Genomic DNA, 24,984 nt, shown 5'->3' with positions numbered 1-24,984 from the left:
ACAGTTCTTAAGTATTCATATATATATATATATATATATATATATATATATATATATATATATATATACATATATGTATACAACAGTGCTACAAGGGACAACAGTGCTTCACTGCACTGCTATACACATCCTAAGTGTTCTGAGTGTGTTGCTATGTGGTTGCTAGGGTGTTACAAAGGTGTTTCAAGTGCTTCACTACATTGCTAGATGGTTGCTATGCAGATCTATGATGTTACTACGGTTTAATGGGTGGTTTTATTTTACCATAAATTTTAAATTTTTTGTACTGGTTATGTGGTTTATTGTGTTTTAATGCTTGGGCATTCTGGGTGGTTACTAGGGATTTTTTGGGGGGGTGATTTCTAGGTGGTTGCTTGCTTTAAGTATGTGCAATACTAATATACAAAGGTATTACCCAAGGTAGACTTTGTCACAAACTAGTCACAATCTGCTGAAACAACCTTGTGTCTATTCTACATCTGAAATGATGAAACATTTTAGCAAAGCTGATGAGGTTATTAAATCCGTTCTGCAGTTCATTGTCTTTCCTAATTATCTTTCCAGATTTGGCATTCAGACTTCATTCAAAGAAGTGACCCTGCTATCAAAGCAAAAACCAGAGTATCGCCAATGCTATTCACAAGCAAATTAAGGGCAAAGATTTCATTACTTCAAATCTGGCATTCATCCTTGGAAGTGCGAGAACTGCTAAACGATGCCAGGCGAAGCCCATACAGCTTGGCCCCCGGGCTCCAAGAGACTTTTTTTTTTTCTTTATACGAGGCCTAAACTTCCTATGAGATCTGTCCGACCTAGCATTATGACTGTGCATAACCTGCTTTAATTGGGCTAACTGGCTCCGGAGTCAACTGTTGTGGTTTTGAAATGGCCCCCTCCGCCGTCCCCTTGTTGCATTATCAAAGAATTTGGTGCAGATTATAAAATGCCTAATTACAGGGCGCTCTGTGTTTCCTTCCGATGCCTAGAGCTCACCAGGGGTCATTATTACTTGGCTCCATGTTCGCATATGCATCCTTGTGCTCGTTCTTCATATGTTTTTTTTTCTTTAACACCCATTCTTGACCCTTGTGGTTCCCTCCAACACACAAGCAAAGGGATATACGGTTTCGATTCTTTACAAACGCATATAATTGTAGACTACTTATCAACATCCACTCAGACATTCCCGTGGCCTTGACTATCTGTCAAATATTTTGGAGACGTTACCGACTGTGACTAACATGTGTTTCTGAGCACAGACACTCTGTGGTTTTTGGTTTTGTTTCAAGCAACATTGACCACGTCGGTGGAAATAACAGGGGTTGGTAAAATATATTTAAACAACTGCGAAGAGGAGATTGGTTTAACATCGCTATCCAAAACATGATCATAAAATAAACTAGATAGTTTTACATTTTCTAAAGAAAAATGCCTTGAAAAATAAATGAAATAACATGCTGTGATGAAGTCTAAGCCTTTCTGCATTACCTAAAAAAAAACATTACAATAAATGACAGGTCATAATTGAAACTTCTATCTCTCTATTTTCGCGTCTCTTCCAACAAAATTGTCTTGAACCACGTTAAAGCCTGAGGTGACAGCGGAGCTTATCTCACAGAACAAGAGGTAAAAGAAACGACACCAGGAAAGGAAAACGTCAAGCAACTTTATTAAGCCCACAAATTCATGTCACATTGAGCTTAGCTCAAAGCTAAACCGTCTGAATGCATTTTGTCCATTGCTTCCTCTTTATCTTTACAGACGTGTTTAAGCTTTTGTTCGATGTGCTTTGGATGGAGGCGATTAGGCAGTCTAAGAAAGAGAAAGACAGCTGTTCCTTGGCGAGGTAAACTTGGAAATAATGCCAGAAGACTTAGTTAGAAAAAAAAAGTTACTTTTTTTTGCATTAATGCTTTGTTTTGTTTCATATTGTTGGGTAATTTGCACAAGGGTTATTTTTTACTCCAAAATCAGAAGATAAAAATAAGGAACAATAATAATGTAATAATAAAAAATAAGCTTTTCAGAACCATTAAGACTTGTTTTACTGTAACAATATTTTCATGACAGTTAAGCACATTTTTTGTCATGACTGAGATTATTATATATATATATTTTTTTTTTTCAAAATTCATTACAACAAATACAGTGTTTTATAGGTTGATTGCACTTTTCAAATGCAACTTTATAATTCAAATATATAATTAATACATTTTGCATTACGGTAATGAGAATGAGATATATTCTTGTGTTATGGTAATGACAATTGAAGCAAGTTGCTTTTAAATGTTCTATCATTTCATAAACGACTCCGAATTTTCTTGACAGTTTCCATGTGATTCACTCTACTATTCGTTATGTCTAAAAGACTTTTCCCCTGGATCCTCGTCCAACCCCCTTCTCCCATTTCCTCATGGACCCCATTGAAAATGTGTGACCAAGGGAATCTGGGCGTTCTTGGGCAATGGGAGTCCCCATGACCAGGCACAAAGCCCCCTGTCAGTTACCTTTTCACCTTTGGCTGGTGAAAAGGAGGCCCCGAACAATAGGGGCCGCTCAGCTGGAGATGGTGGAGTCTCATGGGTTTGGGAACTCGCTCACTCTCTGCTCGTTTCCTCTTTAACTCTCCATGTTCATTCGAGGCCACCTCAAGGTGCAATTGTTCACCCCCTCCTTCTGATAACACAGAGGGCAGCCTTGCCTGTTATTGCTTTGCAGCCTGTTAAAAGAAAAGTTGCTAGAGAGACAGACAGACAATGTGTCAAGGGGGGTACTTGAAGAAGCCTACATTCTCCTGTGGGAGTACTTCCTATTAGCCCACAATGGTCCATACATGATAAAGTGTCTTTGTATGGAAGCTATTTCTATGCTAAATAAACTTGTTGTATTGGTGTCTTTTATCCAGATCAGACATTGTGTTTTCTTTTTCTCTTTTGTGTATTAACTTTATGTTGATCAGACTGTATTTACGTTATATTTAATAATGAAATAATATTTCATTGTAGTTTCTAGCCTGGGCAATTTAACATAAGGGCAATTTGGATATGCTTTTCTATTTACAATAATGCTGCTATTGTTGATTATGTGCAATTCTGGTGATAATTGTCTGAACAAACACTGCATGTAAAAAGGCCAGCTGTTCTTTGTCTCTCATGCCACTAGAGAGCAGTAATAGACCCAAAGATATGTTTTTCTATTGAGTTAAATATATTATATGACATGTATTTGCAAAGTCAGTAAATTGTCTGTTGGAAAACCATCAAAATAAAGTGTTTGCAGATATTAAACAGACAGTCTATTAACACTTTACTAATACTCTAATGAGAGTTAGTTTACATGTAGGTGCAATGCTATTTTTGTCAACAGATTGTCTAAGGGGGGCCATTAAAATAGTGCTAGTGTGCTACCATTTGGTTATTTATATTTTAGTTTAACACATTTAGTGTTACTTAGAATCAAGCTAAGCATGTGCACTCTGAAATGTTGCTTAAAGGTAATGAAAATACAAGCCTAAAAAAAACTGTGAATCTCAGCATGGTGACCAGTGAACCACTGCAGAAAATTAGACTGTTATGTTTTGAACAGAAAAAGTTGAACCCATTTCAACACATTATAATGTGTTTATAAGCTTATAAGCTTCACTCGAAAATGTACCTTTAAAAATCTTCAAAACGAGAAGAAAGTGATAAAGTTATAAACATAAGTGTGCATAGTAATATAACAGTGGTTGAGCAACAGATATTTTCACCTGTGCAAATGTTTAGGCTGTGAAAGATTGAGGCCGTGTTCTACAGCTGTAGCGATATCTGATTCACGAATTAATCTTTTGAATGAATATATCAATTTGAATGATTCTGTTGAACCGATTAGCACTCTCTACCCTGTAAGGGGTGATTTTGTTTAGGAGGAAAAATGTGGAATAGGAGCTAATGTCGAAAACAATTAAACAATATGAATTAATATTATTTGGAACAATATTACTTAAAAGACTAGCCTACTGTTCTTGGGACAATAAATAGGGCGATAATTAAGGGGAGAAAAATAGGTAAAGCTTAAACCTTGAACCAACCCAATTTCATTAAACGAACCTGACAGAAACTTATTTTAAAAAGTCAACCCAAACCTCCTCACCAGAAAGTCATTGATAATTTGCATAGACAATGCACAAGTTAGCACAGTCTAAATGTGCATCTAAAATGTGGCGTAAACAGCTATTTTACTGTAAAAATTTCACGTAAATAAGAAGTGAACATCTTTGAAGAATAACTCAATGGAATTGGTGTCTCGGCTCTTTGAATTGTTTCATTAAACTAAAGCGTTCGAGTGAACCGAGTCGCTAAAATGAATCGGACGTCCGTGTGCTAATGTTCTGACACACACACACACACACACACACACACAAACACACGCGCACACACACACAGGGAGTGAATGTTGAGTCCTGTAGAGCCAATGAGCTGGGACCGGATACGATATATCCTCTGGGACAACAGCTACTCTGTTCACCCCCTTCACTTCCACATGACGCCATTTACAGCATAAACCCGACCTCCTCTCCGGAAAGAAGAAAAAAACAAGAGCTGAAAAACTTGAAAGCAGCACAGTGTGTGCCATGCAGCCAAACATTCAACTTGGGAACCGCAACGCTTCTTCTTGAAAAAGTCTTTAGCGTTTCCATTCTTATTTCTCTATAAACTCTGCTCATTTGTTGGATTCTGGAACTTATTTTCTTTATGGCAGAATTCGCGGTTTAACAAAAGTTAAACTACATTACGTTCTACTTGGAATAAAATTCTGACATTATTGTTTCGCGCGAGTTGCGCGGAAAAAAATACGCTAATACGAGGACGCGCAAGTGTTTGAGTTCATCTGGATTTTTGTGAATGAATCTTCCAATGAATTGAGGAATAACCAAAGAGAAATTCCTACTAGTAGGATATACTCTTCACAACACAAATAGGGGGTTGAGGTGGTGAGATCACGGTAAGTGACCTGGATCAAATTTTGCAGTGGATTTTGAAACGATTTCTGTTTAGTTTAATTTATTTGCGTGTGGTTTATTTAGTCGCCCATTTCTATTATAGTTCGTGACTTTTTCCAGTGCTCATGCTCCGCGCCATTCTTGCAGCTGTGCAAATAGTTGCCATACGGATCTGTTCCATGCGTAAAAAAAACCTTTGACTTACTTTTCATTTAGTTAAAGTTGCGAATCGCTTTTGAAAAACCTCACCTACAGCTGCACATTTATTATTTAATTACATACAAAGACCCACTAAACATTATAATAACTTTACACATTCACTTTGCCTCATTTTAAATTGCGAATAGACGTTTATAAATAACATCTACCGTTAAAGACTTCTATGTAAAAAATAAATAAAAGTCAAGTGAAGGGCCACTAAACGTTTTAGTAAAAACTTTTTCAAAGAAAAAAAAGTTTCTCTACTCAATGCAAGGTCCAACTAAGTTAAGTATCGTTATAAAGTTAGTATGCATGTAATAAACCAGATCACAAGTTTGAATAGCATTGAGGAGATAAACAGATGTTTAACAGACATTTTGGTGATGGGGCCTCTCTGTGGAAAGGGAGATTGTGCATTGATATGGTAATTTGGGGTAGTGTTATTTAGATTGAACTCAAATGGTGCTGAGGGTCCCGACTGAGATGTATGGTTTCATTTTTATTTATTTTTTCACCTCAACATGTGGATATTTAATTTTTCTCTAAGTTATTTGGTCAAGAGCTCCGCCCCCCATTGACAGTGTCATAATGCATCTGTGGACGTCACGTTATGGCTCCTGTTCAGGTCAACTACTAGATATTAAAATTGGTGATTCGAAATTAATAATATCCTCATTTTTACTTTAACAATATGAACTTTGAATTACAGAATACAGAATTTGAAAATACAGAATTTGGGCCATTGTAAACATAACTAAACACTATCACCACATTATCCAAGTACAAGGCCAACATTTTAATTTTTTCCCCCTGTAAGTTGTATAAAACTTGCTTTTGCAGTCTCTTTAAACAAGTGCATTTGCTTATGATTTTGGTTCCTTGTGATTAAAATAGTTACAAAGCAAAGGGAAGTTGGTGTGCTTCCCCCCCCCCATAATACCTTTTACGAACAAGTTCTAATGTGCTCTGCAAGAAAAGAATAATTATTCCGTTATTTGTATAGCACTTTTCACAGTCCACAATGTGCCTTACAATTCCCCCAAAACAAGCCAAAGGCTGAGATCTTGTATAAATCCGCAGATAGGTAAATAGAAAGGTTGTCATTTATAGGGTATATAGGAACACATTTTAGAATAGTCTCAATCTCTCTATCACTCGTTGATAATATAGGATAGATGAGGAAGATGCTTGTGCAGAAGACAAATTGCAACAATGACTACTCTGAAAAGAAATCCTTATTTATTTTTGATCAGGTAAAATGCAGCACCTGAGACATTGTAGAGCAAAGATGGTGTTGAGTCTATTAGATTTTCCATATGAACCTGATAGCTGCAGGTGATAAAGGCCTGTCCCATTGATGGCCAGCCTTCCAGGGGTGTAGAGGTGGGGTGTAGTTGGGAGATTTGCATGAAGGAGCTTGCCATCTGCCTTTTCTTTTTGCCTAGTTCATATGATTTACATATGGTTAGTTTATGGGATTGTACTTCCCTGTATGCTCTCGTTTAACTGTCTGCCTTTCCCATAGGACTTCAGATGTGTTCAATGCCAGCCGAAGGGTTCCCACTTCAGAGTAAAGATGGACACGAGAGCTCAAAATGGCGGCGGCAGCGGCTCCTCTGGCTTGCTGCGAGCTTTGCGTGACAGTGGCAGACCCCAAACTGGGGACTCGGAGCCTTGGGATGCTCAGGTGCTCTCCCTGGACCAGATCAGGACCATCCGCAGCAGCAATGAGTACACAGAGGGCCCGACAGTGGCACCCCGGCCATCGGCCTCCCAGCAGAAAGTGGACTCGCAACCTTCCAGCCTGAATTCCACCGCCTCCATTGAGCTCTCTGAGCATAGAAACTCCCCGAGAGCCCAGCGAGCTGAACAGCAGTCTCCTCAACAAGCCCCTCAGTCACCGAGGAGTGACCTGAGCAGATCCACCAGTGGCCCCAGCGATGGCTCGCACAGTACCGCCAGGGCCAGCACAGGCAGCACTTCATCGGAGCAAAGACTTTTGGGAAACGCAGGCGGGATGGGTGATCGGGTGGTGAGAGTACAGCCTAAACGCCCAGAGCCGAAGCAGGACGAACTGAAACCCTTCGTGCCGGCTGGAGGCCAGACCGCTGACGGAAAGCACTCGACTCGCTGCGAGGACTGTGGCCGCTGCAAGTGCAAAGGATGCACCTGCCCTCGGACCCTGCCCTCCTGTTGGATGTGTGGGCGCAGGTGCCTTTGCTCAGCGACGACGACGATGGACTATGTCACCTGTGTCTGCTGCGTCAAAGGTCTCTTCTACCACTGCTCCAGCGATGATGAGGATGTGTGTGCGGACAAGCCCTTCTCTTGCAGCCAGTCGCATTGCTGCATGCGGTGGTCGGCCATAAGCGTCCTGGCAATTTTCCTGCCTTGCCTGCTTTGCTACCTCCCGGTGAAGGGCTGCGTAGCATTGTGCCAGGCATGCTACGACTGCACCAGTCGGCCAGGATGCCGCTGCAAGAACAAAGGAGTTGACGAGGCTAGATTCCCAGAGTAGCCCTGGGAAGATAACCTTATCTGGGACTATCTCCAGAGCAGTGGAACAATTTTCCCAAATTGTTGTAGTTTTGGCACTGTAGACCAAGAGGTGACATTGGATTGGCAAAAACTGGTTTGAAGTGGTTTGCTTGTTTGTTTGTTTGTTTGTTTGTTGTTTTCTTTTCTCTTATCCACTTTCTCTCTCTCTCTCTCTCTCTCTCTCTCTCTCTCTCTCTCTCTCTCTCTCTCTCTCTCTCTCTCTCTCTCTCTCTCTCTCTCTCTCTCTCTCTCTCGTTCACTCTTTAAGGGGGGATAACGTTTCTCAACAACCTTCCCTGTCCTTTTCATTTTAAACTGAAGTCCAGAATGTTAGCCTTATTGACATTCAGTAATATGACTGATAAAGGTGACAGACTCTCCTAACTAACTGTTTGTGAATAGTATCTGCAAAGTATGTAAATTAGCAAATGAGCTCTTTTTCTGAGAGATTTTATTTTTGTACATATAATATTTCAACTGTGAAACGCATTGTGCCAAACCAGAGGCACCTTGACAGATCCATATATATGATGCATATACAAAACTTGTATAGTGTTGTACATTCGTTTCGAATGTATGTCAATCACTCTTTTGATATTTTGCCTTATAGAAGAGGAACCTTACATGAATTATCCCTACAACTATACTTGTAAATTGTACAGTGACCCTGAGAAAAACTTTATTTTCTAATTTCAACACATTGTTTAGTGTAAAAATATTTATTTGAAGTTTTATTATTTTATAAAGTAATATTTATTTTGAGAGGCATCATTATAGGCATCACCCCAACTTTGAGAAACAAAACCTCCTCTGTTGTTGCTGAAAAAAAAAAAGTGTGACAAGGGTGTCAAATCTGATGCATATGTTCACTATAAAATAGAAAATATATTAACGTTTTGAAATTAAACAATGCATTTTCTGTGTTCTTTCTGGCCTGCTGTTGGCCTTGTTTTTAGCCTTTGAGCACAAAGACCCATTTCAGGCAATCTCTACAGTGTTTTCAATTGCCTTTGTTTACCCGATGGATCTTCTGTCAGGGTCGCATTTCACTTTGCGTTTATGATGACAGCCGCGATGTTCGCAGAGCTTCAGTTTCGAGGTCATGTGAAAATAAGGCGATGAAAGCGATAGTGTATGTTGGCAGATCAGCAAAATAGGTGCGTTACTGAGAGATTCTATCGATGAGCTCTTCCAGCACAAAAGAGATCAAATTAAGTTTAATATAGCTCACTATAAATGCAACATTGAGTATTGTATGGTGTTGACTGTTATTTCATGAATGATCTTGCAGTGGCCATGACCATTTGAGACATAATCTTGACTGGAAAAGTGCAGAACTGTATTAGTTTGTGTTGTTCTGGTGATCTGGAATCTCAACAGATCTTTAGTTATGAAATAGTCACGCTGAATCAAGACTGATTTAAATGAGTTATGATTTGCCAATTAATTAACACCAATACATGGAAATCCAAATGGTTTGTCTTCTAAAACCACCCAAACAAACTGATCTCAGATTCCTTACAAAGAAGCCCTGATCTTGGGCCAGACCTTCAGGGGTAACTTCCAGCCTCCCCTGCCAGCAGCGGATACTGGCTGCATTTACTTCCATGGGAAACATCTGGCACTGGTTTAATCATTGAAGTATGCAAACCACTAGTTGACATCAGGAGGATCAGAGATTGTTTCTGTTGGCAAGCTGTAGTTTGCTACGCTCCCTCCAATCCTCGTTTGTGTTATGGAGACTGCCCTGTGGGAATGTTAAGACTTGATATGGTATACGCAAGATGCTTTATCAATTCTGCTTTTGAGGAAGTTTTTGCTCCCTAGACGCTCTGCAAATTACATTGCATGCAGTTGTGTAACGTATGATCTTTAACCTTTTTTGTATTAAGAAACCCAGAAAGGGAATTTTGATTTCTAAAACATCAGTAATAATTCAATTTGCATTGCAAAATCGCTTTAACTAAACATGTGTTTAGTGTTTCTCAACTTTAGGACCCAGATTTTACATTCCAAATAAAGTGACATGAATTTGCACCAAAATCCCTTAGAAATTGATTGGTCTACAACAACTATACGTGATTATATAGTTAGATCCATGGATCCACAATCCATCAATTAGATATAGTTGGATACAATTCATCAATTGAGAACCACTTTGAAACCAAAACAGCTTAAAAATGTCAAGGTCATGACAATGATGCTACATTCTTTTAATAGTAGCCTAAATCGATATATTGCGATCTTGCAATGCATGCACGCATTAGCACGCATTTATGTAGCCGCCTCTTGTATAGTCACTAAGTAAAAGACTGCCTTTTTCCCATTTTTTCCCTGTGACATGATATGCACTACTGGCATTCGCACTGTCGGTTCAGCTTGTTGGCTCATGTTTGTTATTTTGCAGAGGGTTTGAGTGACAGGCAGCCAGCTTTCACCCCTCGCTAGTGATGAGCCCCTTTCCCCATTACGCGGCAAAAGGTGGAGAAACAAAACCGTCCCGGTCGCTCGAGTGCGTCGTTTTCCGGCTTGCCTCCCACCCATTGTTTTAAGCTGTGAATGGCAGGGCAGCGACAGGGGGTTGGTTTGCTCAAGAAAGCCTCACAAAGGGTTAAAGACATAACTTTAAATGACAATGGGCCAACAGTTTACCCCCACATTCGAACCCTTGTGTATTCACCATCTTTTCAATGGCCCTCAGTTATTTCACCGCCTCTTAAGCCTCTTCAGCTACCTGCTTGGTATTCTCACAGGGCAGACTTTGAGAGTGTGTGTGTGTGTGCCAGCACGCACGCGCATGTTTCCTACTTTGCGTGCGAGTGTTTAGCAGCCGCTAAATGTGTTGTTATGGGCGCAGGCAGCACAAAAGAAGGATAGATGGGAAAAATGACACCCTTTTGAAAGAGCTGCAATTGCATGCCAAGTTCAAGAGAAATGGAGAAATATAGATTTCTCCATTGAGCAGAGAAATGGGTCAGATAAAGGCTGGGAGGGTTGACCTCAATAAACAGACAACAGACGGAACGGAACTTACTTTGTCCCAAAAATTAACACTAGTATTAAGTGCTTGCCTAGGCCGGAACATCTAGTTATCGTCAAAAGGAGTGGATTAGGCTAACGGGAAGTTATTTCAATTTTTCATTCAAGACGTTATGTACCCGTCTATTGATGTTTGGTATGGTTTGAAAGGGTATTGATTACTTCCATCCTCATTCTAAATTTAACAATGTCAATGAGGACAAGCTACACAAGCAAAGAGAGGTAGCCCTGACTGATTACCACAGGACTAAATGTTAGGTTTTTGATTTAACTCTGCAAAACAATAAAGGCACTGTTTGAAAATGAAGAAAGAAACTTAAGGGTTTGAGGTTAATAGAACAAGATAACAATCCACATTTTCAAGATACTTTAAAAATGGCAAGACAAAGATACTGATTAAATTAAATTCTGTCATCATTTATTAATTGATGTTCCATGAAAAAAAGCAACAAGCTCATCTTGAGGTGGGCTTCTGAAGAATCTTCATGCACCTCAATCCACATTCATAAATGATTTTCAATGTTTCAATGAGGGTGAGTAAATTATTTTCGGGTGCAATACATAAATGAAAGTCAACAGACTGTCAAAATACATTGCATGATATGGAACATAATTCATTCACATTTGGAGACAACACCAAAAAAAAAAAAAACTTAAATTAAAAAAAGTTTAAAAAGTTGTTCAAATTTATTCTGTTGTTGAACACTGCAAAATTCCAAACTGAAACAACATTTTCAGCTCCAGAGAGAAACTCCTATTAAGAATATGAAAAAAATAAAGTGCATTTGTGCAGAGAAAGAACGAGAGAGAGAGAGAGAGAGAGAGAGAGAGAGAGAGAGAGAGAGAGAGAGAGAGAGAGAGTAGGCAGCAGAGCAATTGGAAAAGCCCCCAGAGCGTCTCTTTGTTGGTTTTAGCTGGGTCCCGGCGCTCATGCCCCGTTCTGAAGCCCAGATCTATTCAGTCTGCTCATCAAGGCAGAATACTCAACAGGAAGGAAGGAAGCGGCCCATTCTTTATACGCCCATTGTCTGACCACCGGGCTTAAGCAATCAAACAGCAATGTGCCGAGAGAAAGAGAGAAAGAGAGAGAGAGCGAGCAGGATGAGGTGCTTGGTGGGGGCAGGGAACAAGAGAGCCCATGTCTGTGTTCCATCCTGAAGTTTTTATCTGTTTCTCTGGCAGTCAGAGGCTTCCAGATTTCTTCACGGTCACAATCTGTATGCATTTTGATTCTGATTTTTGCAACTTGATTCTGATTAAAAACAACACTGGCTTTGTGTACAACTAAATAATTGTGTTCTTTATTTAAACTTTAGCATTAAAACATACTTTACGCAAGTATGCAGACATTGCATGTGTTCTCAAGATAGAAGGTTTGGTTAAAGTTACAATGAAGTGTGCACAAAATCTAAGTGTTTTCAAGCTAAAATTTGTCTCGCCTTAATCTGCTACGGTTCTCTCCAAACGTTTTCGACATGAGTCTTCGATCTGAAATAAAAACTGACTGTAGAAGAAGACAATTTATGCTAATATCTGCTATAGTGCCCCCTGTGGCAACGCTGGGAATTCCATACATACGTGTGGTCTGACTAAATATATTTCGGACCTTCTTGTTAAATGAAAGACAAAATTAGACATTTGCAGTAAAATCATAAAAAATTTAAAAAATTGAGCGCTAAAATCTTACGTTTTAGAATTTTCTTCCCCCATTGTAAACTTACATTGTGAAATTCAGCAGGATTCTCTCTCTCTCTCTCTCTCTCTCTCTCTCTCTCTCTCTCTCTCTCTCTCTCTCTCAGCAATCTCACTACATTCTAAAACTCGTCCTGACATTCCTGCCTGAATGAGCCTTCGGCTTTACCCAAAGGCAGGGGAAGATTAAGTTTCCGAGAGAAAGAGGGATGAAATTCCATAATTGCATGGTCCTTTCTCTTCCACCCTCCTTCTGCACTTTCCCACCATTTCTTATTTCAGCAACAAACACAAGATCTTTCTACAACTTACATGAAATAAATTCATCATAATAGTGCAATCATTGATAGGACTGTTTAATGTTAAGGTTACACTATACCACAATTATACAATATGAATAGGCCTATTTTGACTTTAAAATGTGCATATGAAAATAACTTGTGTAGCTTATTCTCATTATCTCATATTTGTGGAATTTTATTTAAATATTTGAATAAATCATTGTTTTATTCTTTTTTATTTAATAAAATTAGACACATTTTTATATTAAGTCATGGTTGCTGAGGAGGAAATACTTTAAATTGTGCAGTTGAGGAGAATTGTATTACTTTTCTTAGTGTAACAGACATAGGCCACTGAGATCCGTGTAATAAATACAGTTACATAGGGCCTACATACAATATAGCCTACTTTGGTGGGACAGGAGCCAGAGCCCAAAATATCAAAAACACTTTTTTGAGCTGTGCCAATAAGTAATAACCCAGCAACCACTCAGAATAACCCTAACAACCAGTATTTTGGCAGCGACGTTTGCATGGTCAGGCAGCAATCACATTTTCTTGCGCAAGTGTCAACTACATTACATAATATATAGTCCTACTGGGGAACTCAAGCTTCAAATTGTGCAGTTTAACCTCAAGCTTAAAAACAGTTTCAAATCATGACCGGCATGCAGGTATATTCACATTCTCTGACACACACACACAGGATATGGACATGATTCTCTGTCAGCGACAAGAAAGCACCCCTACAAGTGTGTTTCTGAGAAACTTTAGCTTGTCTGCCATTTCCTGTGGAAACTAACCACACAATCCATCCACAGACAAACACGGCAATGAATAGATCACACATCGCGTCACATACAGTGGCTCCAGAAAGTTTTTGGACACTTTGACGCTAAAGTCACACTTTGAAATGTCATCGCATTAGATCAAAGCAAAATGCATCCTGAAAGAAACTAACTTTATATTCTGAGCCATTTTTGGTCTTAAGATGATTTTAAGTGAATATATGTTGTCAGTTCCCCTCAAGCTCACACAGGTGAAGTTCATTGTTAACTAAGTTTCATAACCACAAAGTGTCCCAATGTGTTTTGCCTTAATTTCAAACAGTGTATCTATTGTTCATTCAAAACCTGACAAAAGTGTACTTGAGCAATCCCATTGGAAAGCCATTCACACATTTTTATAAATGTGCAAATACTTTGTTGGGGGGCCACTATAAATCAACTTTTAAATTGTCCCTGGAAAAGAGAAGATAAATCTGCTTTCAAACTAATTGCAGATGCATATGACATGTTATAGCTTAAATGCTAATAAGTGATTATGCATTTCTTTTTCATTTTGCTTTAATCTTGTTTTCATTCGAGAAGGTTCATCATTGCACATGCACTTACATGCATTCATATTTCTGCACATAAAAAAAGCTTGCACTCACAAAGAAAACCTCAAAATGAGCATGCACGGACACATGGCCGCAAACCGGAATCATTGTGAATCCAGGGCATATCAATTATCTCTCTTTAAAAGAGAAAAGAGCGGAACCAGCTCGGGAAAAGGTGAACGCCGGGACAGCAGGAGAAGATATGAAAGAAGCCTCTTTAACTTATGTAATAGGCGTCACCGCGCATTAGGACGGGAGAAAACTTCCTAAATGAACAATCCAGCCTGGAGGCCAAAGGAAAGAGGGATGGGGAGGTTGGGGGGAGAAAAGAGGGATAGAAGGGCAGTGGTCTTGCCTTCGGGTTAATTGAGATAGAGGACACGAAGGAGCCCTGGAAAAGGCATGCGTGGTCGTTAGGGTTGGTGGGGGTACAGGACTAATTAGAGAGGAACACAGACAGACAGAGGCTGGAAGCCCAGCAGGCTTTTGGAGAGCGGGATCGTGAACTGAGAAACTTCTGGAAAGAGGGAGTCGAGGAATTTGTGTTTGCGGATCTGTTTAGTTCCCCCTTAAAGGAGGTCAAGTTGTATTTTATTGGAGAGATTTGCAAAATACTCAACATTTTGCATGTTTTATTCCAAAAGTTAATTCATTCTATTATCTGTTGTTATATCTACATGTTCTCATACACACTAAAAACCACTCTAATCCCCTTCGCAACTACCCAGAAACCACTCAAAACAGGTCAGAAACCACTCAGAACATCCCAGCAACCTCATAGCAACAGGCAATAGCTAAAATTCACAAAGAACATTCTAGCATCATTGCGGTCAGTTTTGCACTGAAAAACATTGATCATATTTTCTTCAGAAAGTTTACAAATGTAGTTTATGTTGTCTGGAGATCAGAATGAGGAGAAGGACATATACATTTTACGAAAAGCTCATCGCCAGGCCCTCTAGATCATGTAAACAGTGAACTGGGCATGTAGCCCACACGTCTACTGGATGTATGAGGTTGTCAGCCAAAGTGTAATCACAGTACAACACCAACACAACAGGAAAGGCAAAAGCTACACATGACTCCACTCAAAAACACTCAAATGTTTGTCTCAACCACAAACACGACAAACGTTAACAAGCCCCACCGACCTGCAACATGTCAACATGACACAATTCCACATGTAAAATCACAACAAATTATAATGTGTCATTATTTACACATTTCTCTGAACATGCCCAGAGGAAACGTCTACGGTTACGTATGTAACCCTCGTTCCCTGAGTAGGGAACGGAGACGTTACGTCGGATGACGACGAATGGGGTTTCGCTTAGAAAGCCTATCAACTTCGAGTATTACAAAACGAGCCAATGGCAAAGAAATGCCATGGGTCTGCGGAATTTGCATGGCGTAACTCCGCCCCACCTCGTGGGTATAAAAGGAGGAAGCCGGCAGCAAGCAGATATGTTTCTTCGCTGAGGAGCCAAGACTGAGCTCAGGCGATCCCCGCGGTACAGCGGAAAGTGGCAGGCAGACGTAACGTCTCCGTTCCCTACTCAGGGAACGAGGGTTACATACGTAACCGTAGACGTTCCCTTTCGTTGTCACTCCGAGTTACGTCGGATGACGACGAATGGGGTTACCAGTCTAATCACGCCACCTTCTCAGCTGTCTTCCAGTGCCCTGCGTAAATCGAGATCCCTGTCAGCCTGGACAAAGGACTCCATATAACACAGGAATACCAAGGTACACTGGGAAGCATATCCCAAGCTAGGGGAAGTATGCAATTAATGCCAGCCCGGAGGGGGGGGACTTAGAGAATACACATATGACCCGAAGGAAGCATATGGGAAACACTGGGGTGTCCAGCCGCAGGTGGAATATTTCAACCCCAGGGGTGGCAAGGTGGCTTGCCAAGGGAAAGACACACGCTCAGAGAGGCTTACAGTGGAAATACACATGTGGGGGTCGCTCAGAGGAGGGACCATGCACACGGGAGGCACCTAGCCGACGCACAGGCAATAGACACTGGCGCCGACGTCAGGAGTGCTGGAGGAGCTCAGGGCTTTCGGAGAAGCTCACCTGAGAAAAATATCGCACGTATCCAGTCCGTGGAGTGGAATGGCGAGCAAGCGAAGACACCTGAGCGGGTCCGGTACTAGCTGGTTGAAGCGAGTACACGAGAGGACACAGGCTCCACTCGGAGATTATAGAATCTGGCGAATGTGTTAGGTGTCGCCCAGCCTGCAGCTCTGCAGATGTCTGTTAGCGAGGCGCCATGCGCTAGAGCCCAAGAGGACGCCACACTCCGGGTGGAGTGGGCAGTCACACCAAGGGGGCACGGTCGACCTTGCTGCTGGTAAGCCAAGGCAATGGTGTCCACTATCCAGTGAGACAACCTTGCTTGGAGAGAGCCTTTCCCTTCAGCTTCCCACCATAACAGACAAAGAGCTGGTCTGAGGTCCTGAAACACTGCGTTCTGTCTACATAGGCGCGGAGAGCGCGTACTGGACAGAGCAGTGCCAAGGCTGGGTCTGCCTCCTCCGAGGGCAGCGCTTGCAGGTTCACCACCTGGTCCCGGAAGGGAGTGGTAGGAACCTTGGGCACATATCCAGGCCGGGGTCTCAGGATCACGTGAGAGTAAGCCGGCCCAAATTCCAGGCACGCTTCGTCAACGGAGAATGCGTGCAGGTCCCCAACCCTCTTGATGGAGGCCAGTGCAACCAGGAGCGCTGTCTTCATAGACAGGAACTTAAGCTCAACTGATTGCAGGGGCTCAAAGGGAGCACTCTTCAGGGCAGTTAGAACCACTGAGAGGTCCCAAGAGGGAACGAGAGGAGGACGAGGAGGATTCAGTCTCCTCGCTCCTCTCAGGAACCTGATGATCAGGTCGTGCTTCCCCACCGACTTACCTTCGATGAGGTCATGATGTGCGGCAATGGCGGCAACATAGACCTTCAGGGTGGAGGGAGACAGCCTTCGCTCCAGCCCCTGTTGAAGGAAGGAAAGCAAAACACTGATCGAGCATCTCCGGGGGTCTTCTCGGAGAGAAGAGCACCAGTTGACGAAGAGGTTCCACTTCAACGCATAGACGTGTCTCGTGGACGACGCTCTAGCGGAAGTGATGGTAGCCACCACCGCTGGTGGTAGGGTACTCAAACCTGCCTCGTCCCATCCAGGAGCCACACGTGGAGGTTCCAAAGATCGGGACGAGGGTGCCATAGGGTGCCCCGTCCCTGAGAAAGAAGGTTCTTCCTCAGAGGGATCGGCCAGGGAGGTGCTGTCGCGAGGAGTACTAGTTCGGGGAACCAGGTCCGGTTGGGCCAGTAAGGGGCAACCAGAATGACCTGCTCCTCGTCCTCCCTGACCTTGCGCAAAGTGTGCGCAAGAAGGCTCACTGGGGGAAACGCATACTTGCGGCCCTGCGGCCAGCTGTGCGCCAGAGCATCCGTGCCGAGCGTGCCCTCGGTCAGGGAATAGAACTGGGCGCAATGGGTCGAGTCGTGAGAGGCAAACAGATCTATCTGCGCGTCCCCGAACTGGTCCCAAATCAGCTGAACCGACTGGGGATGGAGTCGCCATTCTCCAGGGAGGGGCTGAAGCCGTGAGAGCTCGTCGGCTGCACAGTTCAGCGCTCCGGGAATGAAGATGGCTCGAAGCGACCTCAGATGCTTCTGACTCCATAGGAGGAGGTGGCGAGCGAGTTGTGACATACGGCGGGAGCGTAGACCACCTTGATGGTTGATGTACGCTACAGTGGCGGTATTGTCTGAGCGGACTAGTACGTGTTGACCCCTGAGCAACGCCCGGAAGCGGTGCAGGGCAAGGCGTACTGCCAACAACTCGAGGCAATTGACATGCCACAGCCGCTGGGGTCCTGTCCAGGAGCCCGCAGCAGCATGTCCATTGCACATGGCGCCCCAGCCCGTGGTGGAGGCATCTGTTGAGACAACAACATGCCGGGAAGCTCGAGCCAGGGGGACACCGGCCCTGAGAAAATCGAGGTTCGACCACGGGGTGAAGAACTGACGGCAGGTCGGAGTAACTGGTACTCGGAACGTGCCGTGTTGCCATGCCCACCTCGGGACTCGGTCGCGAAGCCAAAGCTGAAGCGGTCTCATATGAAGCAATCCGAGCGGCGTGACCGCGGCTGCAGATGCCATATGCCCCAGGAGCCTCTGAAAAAGTTTCAGTGGAACCGCACTCTTGCCCTCGAATTGTCTTAGGCAAGTCAGCAGTGACTGCGCGCGCTCGCTCGTAAGCTGCGCGGACATGGCGACCGAGTCGATGTCCATACCGAGAAAAGAGATCCTCTGCACGGGGCAAAGTTTGCTCTTCTCCCAGTTGACCCGAAGGCCCAGACGGGCTAGGTGCCGGAGCACTAGGTCCCTGTGTTCGCAAACCTGATCTCGAGAGTGAGCTAGGATCAGCCAGTCGTCGATATAACTCAGGATGCGAACCCCTTGCTCTCGAAGGGGAACAAGGGCCGCCTCGACGACCTTCGTGAAGATGCGAGGAGACAGGGCTAGCCCGAAAGGGAGAACCGCGTACTGGTATGCCTGCCCCTCGAAAGCAAACCGGAGGAACGGTCTGTGTCGAGGAAGAATGGAGACATGAAAGTAGGCGTCCTTCAGGTCGATCGCTGCAAACCAATCCTGGGGCCGTATGCATTCGAAAACGCGTTTGGCGGTGAGCATCTTGAACGGCATCCGGTGAAGGGAGCGGTTCAGCACGCGCAAGTCCAGGATTGGCCGTAACCCACCGGTTTTCTTGGGGACAATGAAGTAGGGGCTGTAGAAGCCGGACCTCATCTCGGCTGGAGGGACAGTCTCGATTGCACCCTTCGCCAGCAGGGTGGCAATCTCTGCTCTCATGATAGGGGCATTGCCACCGACCAAAGTGGAGCGGACTCCCCTGAAGCGGGGAGGAGACCGTGCGAACTGAATCGCATAGCCGAGCCTGACGGTACGCGCGATCCAGTGGGACAGACGGGGAAGCTCTAGCCAGGCTCCCAGGAACTGAACCAACGGGATCATGCGAGCCACAGGCGTCCCCCCGGAGGGGCAGCGAGGCGGAGTAACTGGCCCAGAAGTGGACGGCATAGCGGCCCGGAGAGGGGGCACAGTTAGCAACCGCACCCTGGCAGAGGGGGCCAGGGGAGGACCAGGCTGGTCGTCCCGCGGGGGCCTGCTCTGCCAGGGGTCTGGCGACAGAGGGGGACAGGGGCGAAGCGGTCCGTGGACGGCACGCCGTGTCAACCGCCTCTGGGACAGAGGGGGGCGAGGAGAGCACGGCTTGTGGGCGGCGCTCTGTGTCGCCCGAGAACTCTGTGAGCTCAGGGAAGAGGGGATTGTTTCTGTCTTTAACCACATTAGGGTGCTGCCCACCCGTGGGTGAGCAGCGGGGAGTGGAGAACAAAAGATTCTCCCCCGGCCCTCCACCGGGGGAAGGAGTGGTCCTGCTACCACCTCCTGAGAAACAATCATCATCCCTGAGCAGCCCGTCTCAGGAGCGCCGCTTGGCCCGGCGTTTAGCGGGGGGCGGGGCAGGAGAGGGCTGTGGCGCCTTCTTACGGCTTCCTCCGCGACCGGCCCTGGGTGGAGGCTGCTGCGTGGTCCGGGCGGGAGGGGCGGGAGCCGCAGGAGGGCGCCCTCGGCGGGAAACAGGTCGAGGCGTCTGCCCGGCCGGCAAGGTGGAGGCAGCAGCGGGCCGGCGGGGCAGAATGTGTTTGATGGCCTCGGTCTGTTTCTGGGCAGTTGAAAACTGTTGGGCAAAGTCTTCAACTGCACCGCCGAAGAGGCCGGCCTGGGACAAGGGGGCGTTAAGCAGACGGGTCCGCTCAGCGTCCCGCATGTCAGCCAGGTTCAGCCACAGATGTCGCTCCTGGACCACAGCTGTGGACATCACCAAACCCAGGGAGCGCGCGGTAACCTTCGTCGCCCGGAGAGCAAGGTCGGTCGCGGCGCGCAGCTCATCAAAGAGCCCTGGGTTTGTCCTACCCTCGTGCATGTCTCTGAGCATCTGGGCCTGGTAGACCTGCAGAGTGGCCATAGCATGCAGTGAAGCAGCCGCCTGTCCCGCCGCTCTGTAAGACTTCGCCACCAGGGTCGACGAAAATCTACAGGCTTTGGATGGGTGCTTAGGCTCGCCCCGAGAAGAAGCACTCTGAGGACATAGTTGCATGGCAACAGAGCGTTCAACCGGGGGAAGCCCAGTGTACCCACGGGCAGCTGCCTCATCGAGGGGAGGAAAGGCGGATGAGACCAGCGAGCGGTCCCGAGAAGACAGGGGGGTCTTCCAGGACTTCGAGATCTCATCATGCACATCCGGGAAGAAAGGTATTGGGGTTTGCCGAGGACGAGGGTCGGCGGCCTTACCCAAAAACCAATCGTCCAGCCGCGAGCGCTCAGGACAGGGTGGAGGCCTTCACTCAAGTCCGATGCTCGCGGCTGCCCGGGAAAGCATGGCCGTCATCTCCGGATCAGACTCGAGCACAGCCGTATGCACACCGGAAGGTGGCAGCTGTGACGAGCCCTCACTTCCAGAAGAGTCAAACCCGCCTAGTGATGCTGCAACAGACATGGCATCTTCCTCTGTAGCTTCAACTGAAGCCCGCGGGCCACCAGAAGGTAGACCCGCGGGAATCAGCAGTTCACTAGCGGGCACCGTCATTGAAGAGGGGGGCTGGGGTCGCGGACACATAGTCGGCGCCTTGTTCCAGACCGTAACCCTCAGATCACCCTGGCCACCAGCCGCAGGACGGGGGGTGGATGAGGGGACTTTCACTCTTGCGAGTTCACGGAGTCTCGACCGTAATGACGCGATGGTCATGTTCCCACAGAGAGAACATGAGTCATCCACGAGCGCTGCTCTAGCATGATCAATGCCCAAACATACTATGCAACGCTCGTGCCCATCAGAGTCCGATACCAATCTGCCGCAACCAGAAGTACACGGGCGAGACATCTTTAAAAAGACGTGCCACGTGTAAGCTCTTTTAGTGAGAGAAAACTCAAGTGTTGAAGCACCCGGGGAGAAACGCACCGACTGGCAGACCACTGCAACAGATCAGCAGGAAGCACGCTCTCGCCGTAGATCGCCGTCACACCAACACTCGAGGTACTCGTTTGTAAAGCTGACAATTCAGAGATGGCTTGTGGAGAGAAGAATACACTTGGCTCCGAAGCGAAAACATATCTGCTTGCTGCCGGCTTCCTCCTTTTATACCCACGAGGTGGGGCGGAGTTACGCCATGCAAATTCCGCAGACCCATGGCATTTCTTTGCCATTGGCTCGTTTTGTAATACTCGAAGTTGATAGGCTTTCTAAGCGAAACCCCATTCGTCGTCATCCGACGTAACTCGGAGTGACAACGAAAGGGAACTATTACTGCTCAGAGGTTGCTCTATCACACAGGAGACGTGAGTCATGTACGTGTCAAATTCATAAGTAAGAAAAGGTTTTATATATATATATATATATATATATATATATAAAATGTTTTATATATATATATATATATATATATATGCTTATATAAATGAATATTATTACAAAATTATAATGATTATTAATTATATTATTATAATTACAATAACTTTAAAATATGATTAAATAATTGTTATAAAATAATACAATGTTATAAATAATAAAAACAAAACAAAAAATACAATTATATAGGACGTTTCCTCCGAGGAGGCAAGGGAGGCCTCCTCAAAAAAAGTGGATGAGAAAAGAATCCATATTAAAAAAATAAAACAACGCAAGTATTAAAAAATGTGACATTAAAGGGGCATTCGGCAACTCTAGCTATTTCTTTGCTGGTTTCACTTTTGTTGTCGCACGTTTTCTCAACGAGCTCCCCCTACAGCTGTGAAGTGTTTATTTCACAACAATGTCGTAAAAAAATTTTGTTTTTTAAAACTTGTCCAACTTTATCGTGTGGAGCTATGTCTACCGAGATGGGTTATACCAGAGCCTGTTTACGGAGAGCCCGGAGTTCACTCCCTATTAAGCCCTATTAATACCAGAGTTCCACTGGGGGGCGATCGCCCTGAGTGCAAAATGAATGGGAGTTTATGGAGCTAGACAGCTAAATTTGTCTCTTTCATCCGATTGCCATTGCGAAATCTCAGATTTGATTGTAGGTTTTGCAAGTTCAACATGGGTTATAGGTCGAAAGTTGAATGAACAAGTACTTATGTCCTTTCGATTTCTTACAGGTTGAGTTGTCGTTGCCCATTACACGCTAGGATTCTGCTAATGATTGGTCAGTGAAGGACTGATTACGAGCAGAGATACCGCTTGGTGGCATCGTGGCATCCGAAGCGGGACCAGAATGTGTGGAAGTTTACTGCGAGTGGAAGTTCTCCCCTTATTAGACATTCTCTGATAATACATCATACACAATGAGGGCAGCGTGTGTGTTTATGTCAAATTACCGTAAAGCAGTTTGTGTTTCTCACTCGTTCTCGCTTCTCACGAGACTTCCTATTTCCAACTTACCGGGACGATAGTCCCAATGTTTCAAGTTTTCCGCCCAGGAACGCTGGGGGGAGCGGGGAAAGTCACCATTCTCACCAGAACAGGTTATTAAATCAACCAAATGATTTCTAAACGGTTTTATTAAGTTGAAAAGTTGCCGAATGCCCCTTTAAAAAGTGTATAAATCACTCGTTTTCTTGGGTGACAGAGGAAAGTTATGTGAGTGGATTCAATGCCTCCATCACGCTATGATTGGTTATGATTCGTTCGTGCGATAAAACCCGCCTCTTGTTTCATGCGCGTTCTCGAATCGGTCTGAATTAAGTATGATAAAAATTATGGCGTTGGAAGACTGTAAAAAGTAAACAATTAACTCACCTATTTAAGATATCACTGCTTAATGTCTCATCACAATCAAACTTGAAATGGCCTGAAAACATGATGACTGCTGGGTTTTTTAATGAGCAATCAGCTTGGTGAAATTAAATGTAGACATCTTCGTGTCTGTGACCAGTGTTTACCGAACTTGATGACTGATGATTCGAAAATACTGTTGACTATTAAAAATAACAGCTGAACATCAAGTCACAAATAAAATAGGCTATATTTTGTGTTAGTGCCTTTAGATAGTATTTTGGAATAAATGTAAAAATGTGTAAAAACACTAACTAGATGAAACTTATACTTGTTTTAATAATCACAACCTTGTTTCTTCACGATCAGATGAAAACACTAACTTATCTAAATTGACAGTGTCTTAAAGATATAAAATGCTGGATGACATGTAATTTCCTGCTATTAAATTCAGATAAAACAGAGGTATTACTTATTGGTCCAAAAAACTACTCACAAAACCTTGTACAATACAACTTTAATTTAGAAGGATGTCCTGTTACTTTATCCACTACAGTAAAATACCTGGGTGTTATACTAGTAAGCTATACAACTTGTCTTTCGAAAAACATATTTCATATGTTAAAAGAACAGCCTTTTTCCACATTAGAAACATTGCTAAGCTACACTATCTGTTTCTGATGCAGAAAAGTTAGTTTACGAGCTAGATTACTGTAATGCTTTATTAGCTGGCTGTCCTGCATCCTCAATAAACAAGCTACAGTTAGTGCAAAATGCAGCTGCTAGAGTTCTAACTAGGTCAAGAAAATATGATCATATAACACCAATTTTATCATCTCTACACTGGTTACCTATTAAGTTCCATTACAAAGTATTACTACTGACCTATAAAGCCCTAAATGGTTTAGCTCCTGTGTATTTAATGGACCTTCGAGGCTTCTGGTCATTCCTAGGATATCTAAGTCCACTAAAGGAGGGAGGGCGTTCTCACATTTTGCTCCTAAACTCTGGAATAGCCTTCCTGATATTGTTCGAGGCTCAGACTCGCTGTCCCAGTTTAAAACTAGATTAAAGACGCATCTCTTTAGCCAAGCATTCACATAATGGTTACCTTTTATACCACTGTTGAATCAGATCGAATGCATTAATATTATGAACAGCAGCTATGCTAATTATTTCCCATCTGCTTTTCTGCTGTTATCTCAGGACGCTAGTCCCGAGGTAAATAGTGTCGTCAGCTCCAGTTTGTATCAAGCCTCTCACGGAGACTTCAGATGCCCCAACACCTGCGATTAGATGACTAAACGCCTGTGAAGAGACGACGCCGGCGATATGTTATGCCCTAAATTAATACATGATTAACTAACTGTATTTTTCTATGTAGCTACATTTCTGAAATGCACTTTCTGTAAAGCTGCCTTGAAACAATATGTATTGTGAAAAGCGCTATACAAATCAATTTTAATTTATTATTATATGTTTATTTTTCTGGTTTATTATAGGCTCATAATTATTATTATTTATTTGTATAGGTTGTATAGTATTTACAGTCATTACGTTCCTGTGTATATTGCGTGAATGACGGGTGGTTGGGCAGATATTGTGTTTTGCGGTAGGTGGTATGCCATACGGAACCGTTGCCACTGAAACTGCATATTAACGCACCAGTGGGGCTCGACAGCCTTAGTCAAACGGGTTGGCGCATATGGTTGGGTTGCGGAGAGATTGTAAGATTGTGGTTAGGTCTCAGCAGCAGGAGGGATGTAGAGGTCAGTAAGCTGGGCTGAGTTGAATGGGGGACGGAGGGGGGTGACTCTGGGACGCCAGAGTCACTGTCGAGCCCTCTTGAGGTGTCGTGGGCTAGTCGACGAAACACTGAGGATGGAAGGTGCCCACTTGAAGACCCTAGAGATGTTCCCTACTGCGCTCAATCCAGAGGGTTGTTATGGGGGACCGCACTGTGGTTGCAGCCGTTGTGTGTGCTGACGCGCAAATACACTACAGCTATTAACACCAGACAGAAGGAGATTCAC

The 24,984-nt window shown here is 44.0% G+C and overlaps 2 protein-coding genes across 2 annotated transcripts in view; both read left to right on the top strand.

The window, feature by feature from the left end:
- stk16 (serine/threonine kinase 16) overlaps positions 1-24,984 on the top strand; it is a 230,927-nt gene that overhangs the window by 126,243 nt on the left and 79,700 nt on the right. The gene's annotated exons all lie outside the window — the stretch shown is intronic.
- spry2 (sprouty RTK signaling antagonist 2) lies at positions 4,433-8,627 on the top strand. Its single transcript, XM_077205391.1, has 2 exons — positions 4,433-4,983; positions 6,708-8,627. Exon 2 carries the CDS (start codon positions 6,759-6,761, stop codon positions 7,698-7,700), a length of 942 nt encoding a protein of 313 aa, XP_077061506.1. The 5' UTR covers positions 4,433-4,983; positions 6,708-6,758; the 3' UTR covers positions 7,701-8,627.

Source organism: Siphateles boraxobius, unplaced genomic scaffold, assembly GCF_051911475.1.
Source record: "Siphateles boraxobius isolate OS27281-9 unplaced genomic scaffold, OSU_SipBor_1 53, whole genome shotgun sequence".
Lineage (NCBI taxonomy): Eukaryota > Metazoa > Chordata > Actinopteri > Cypriniformes > Leuciscidae > Siphateles > Siphateles boraxobius.
This window is presented reverse-complemented; position numbering and strand designations above follow the sequence as displayed.

What these genes read in the sequence shown, in the direction of transcription:
- spry2 (XM_077205391.1), top strand. Translation starts at nt 6,759, where the DNA reads ATGGACACGAGAGCTCAAAATGGCGGCGGCAGCGGCTCCTCTGGCTTG.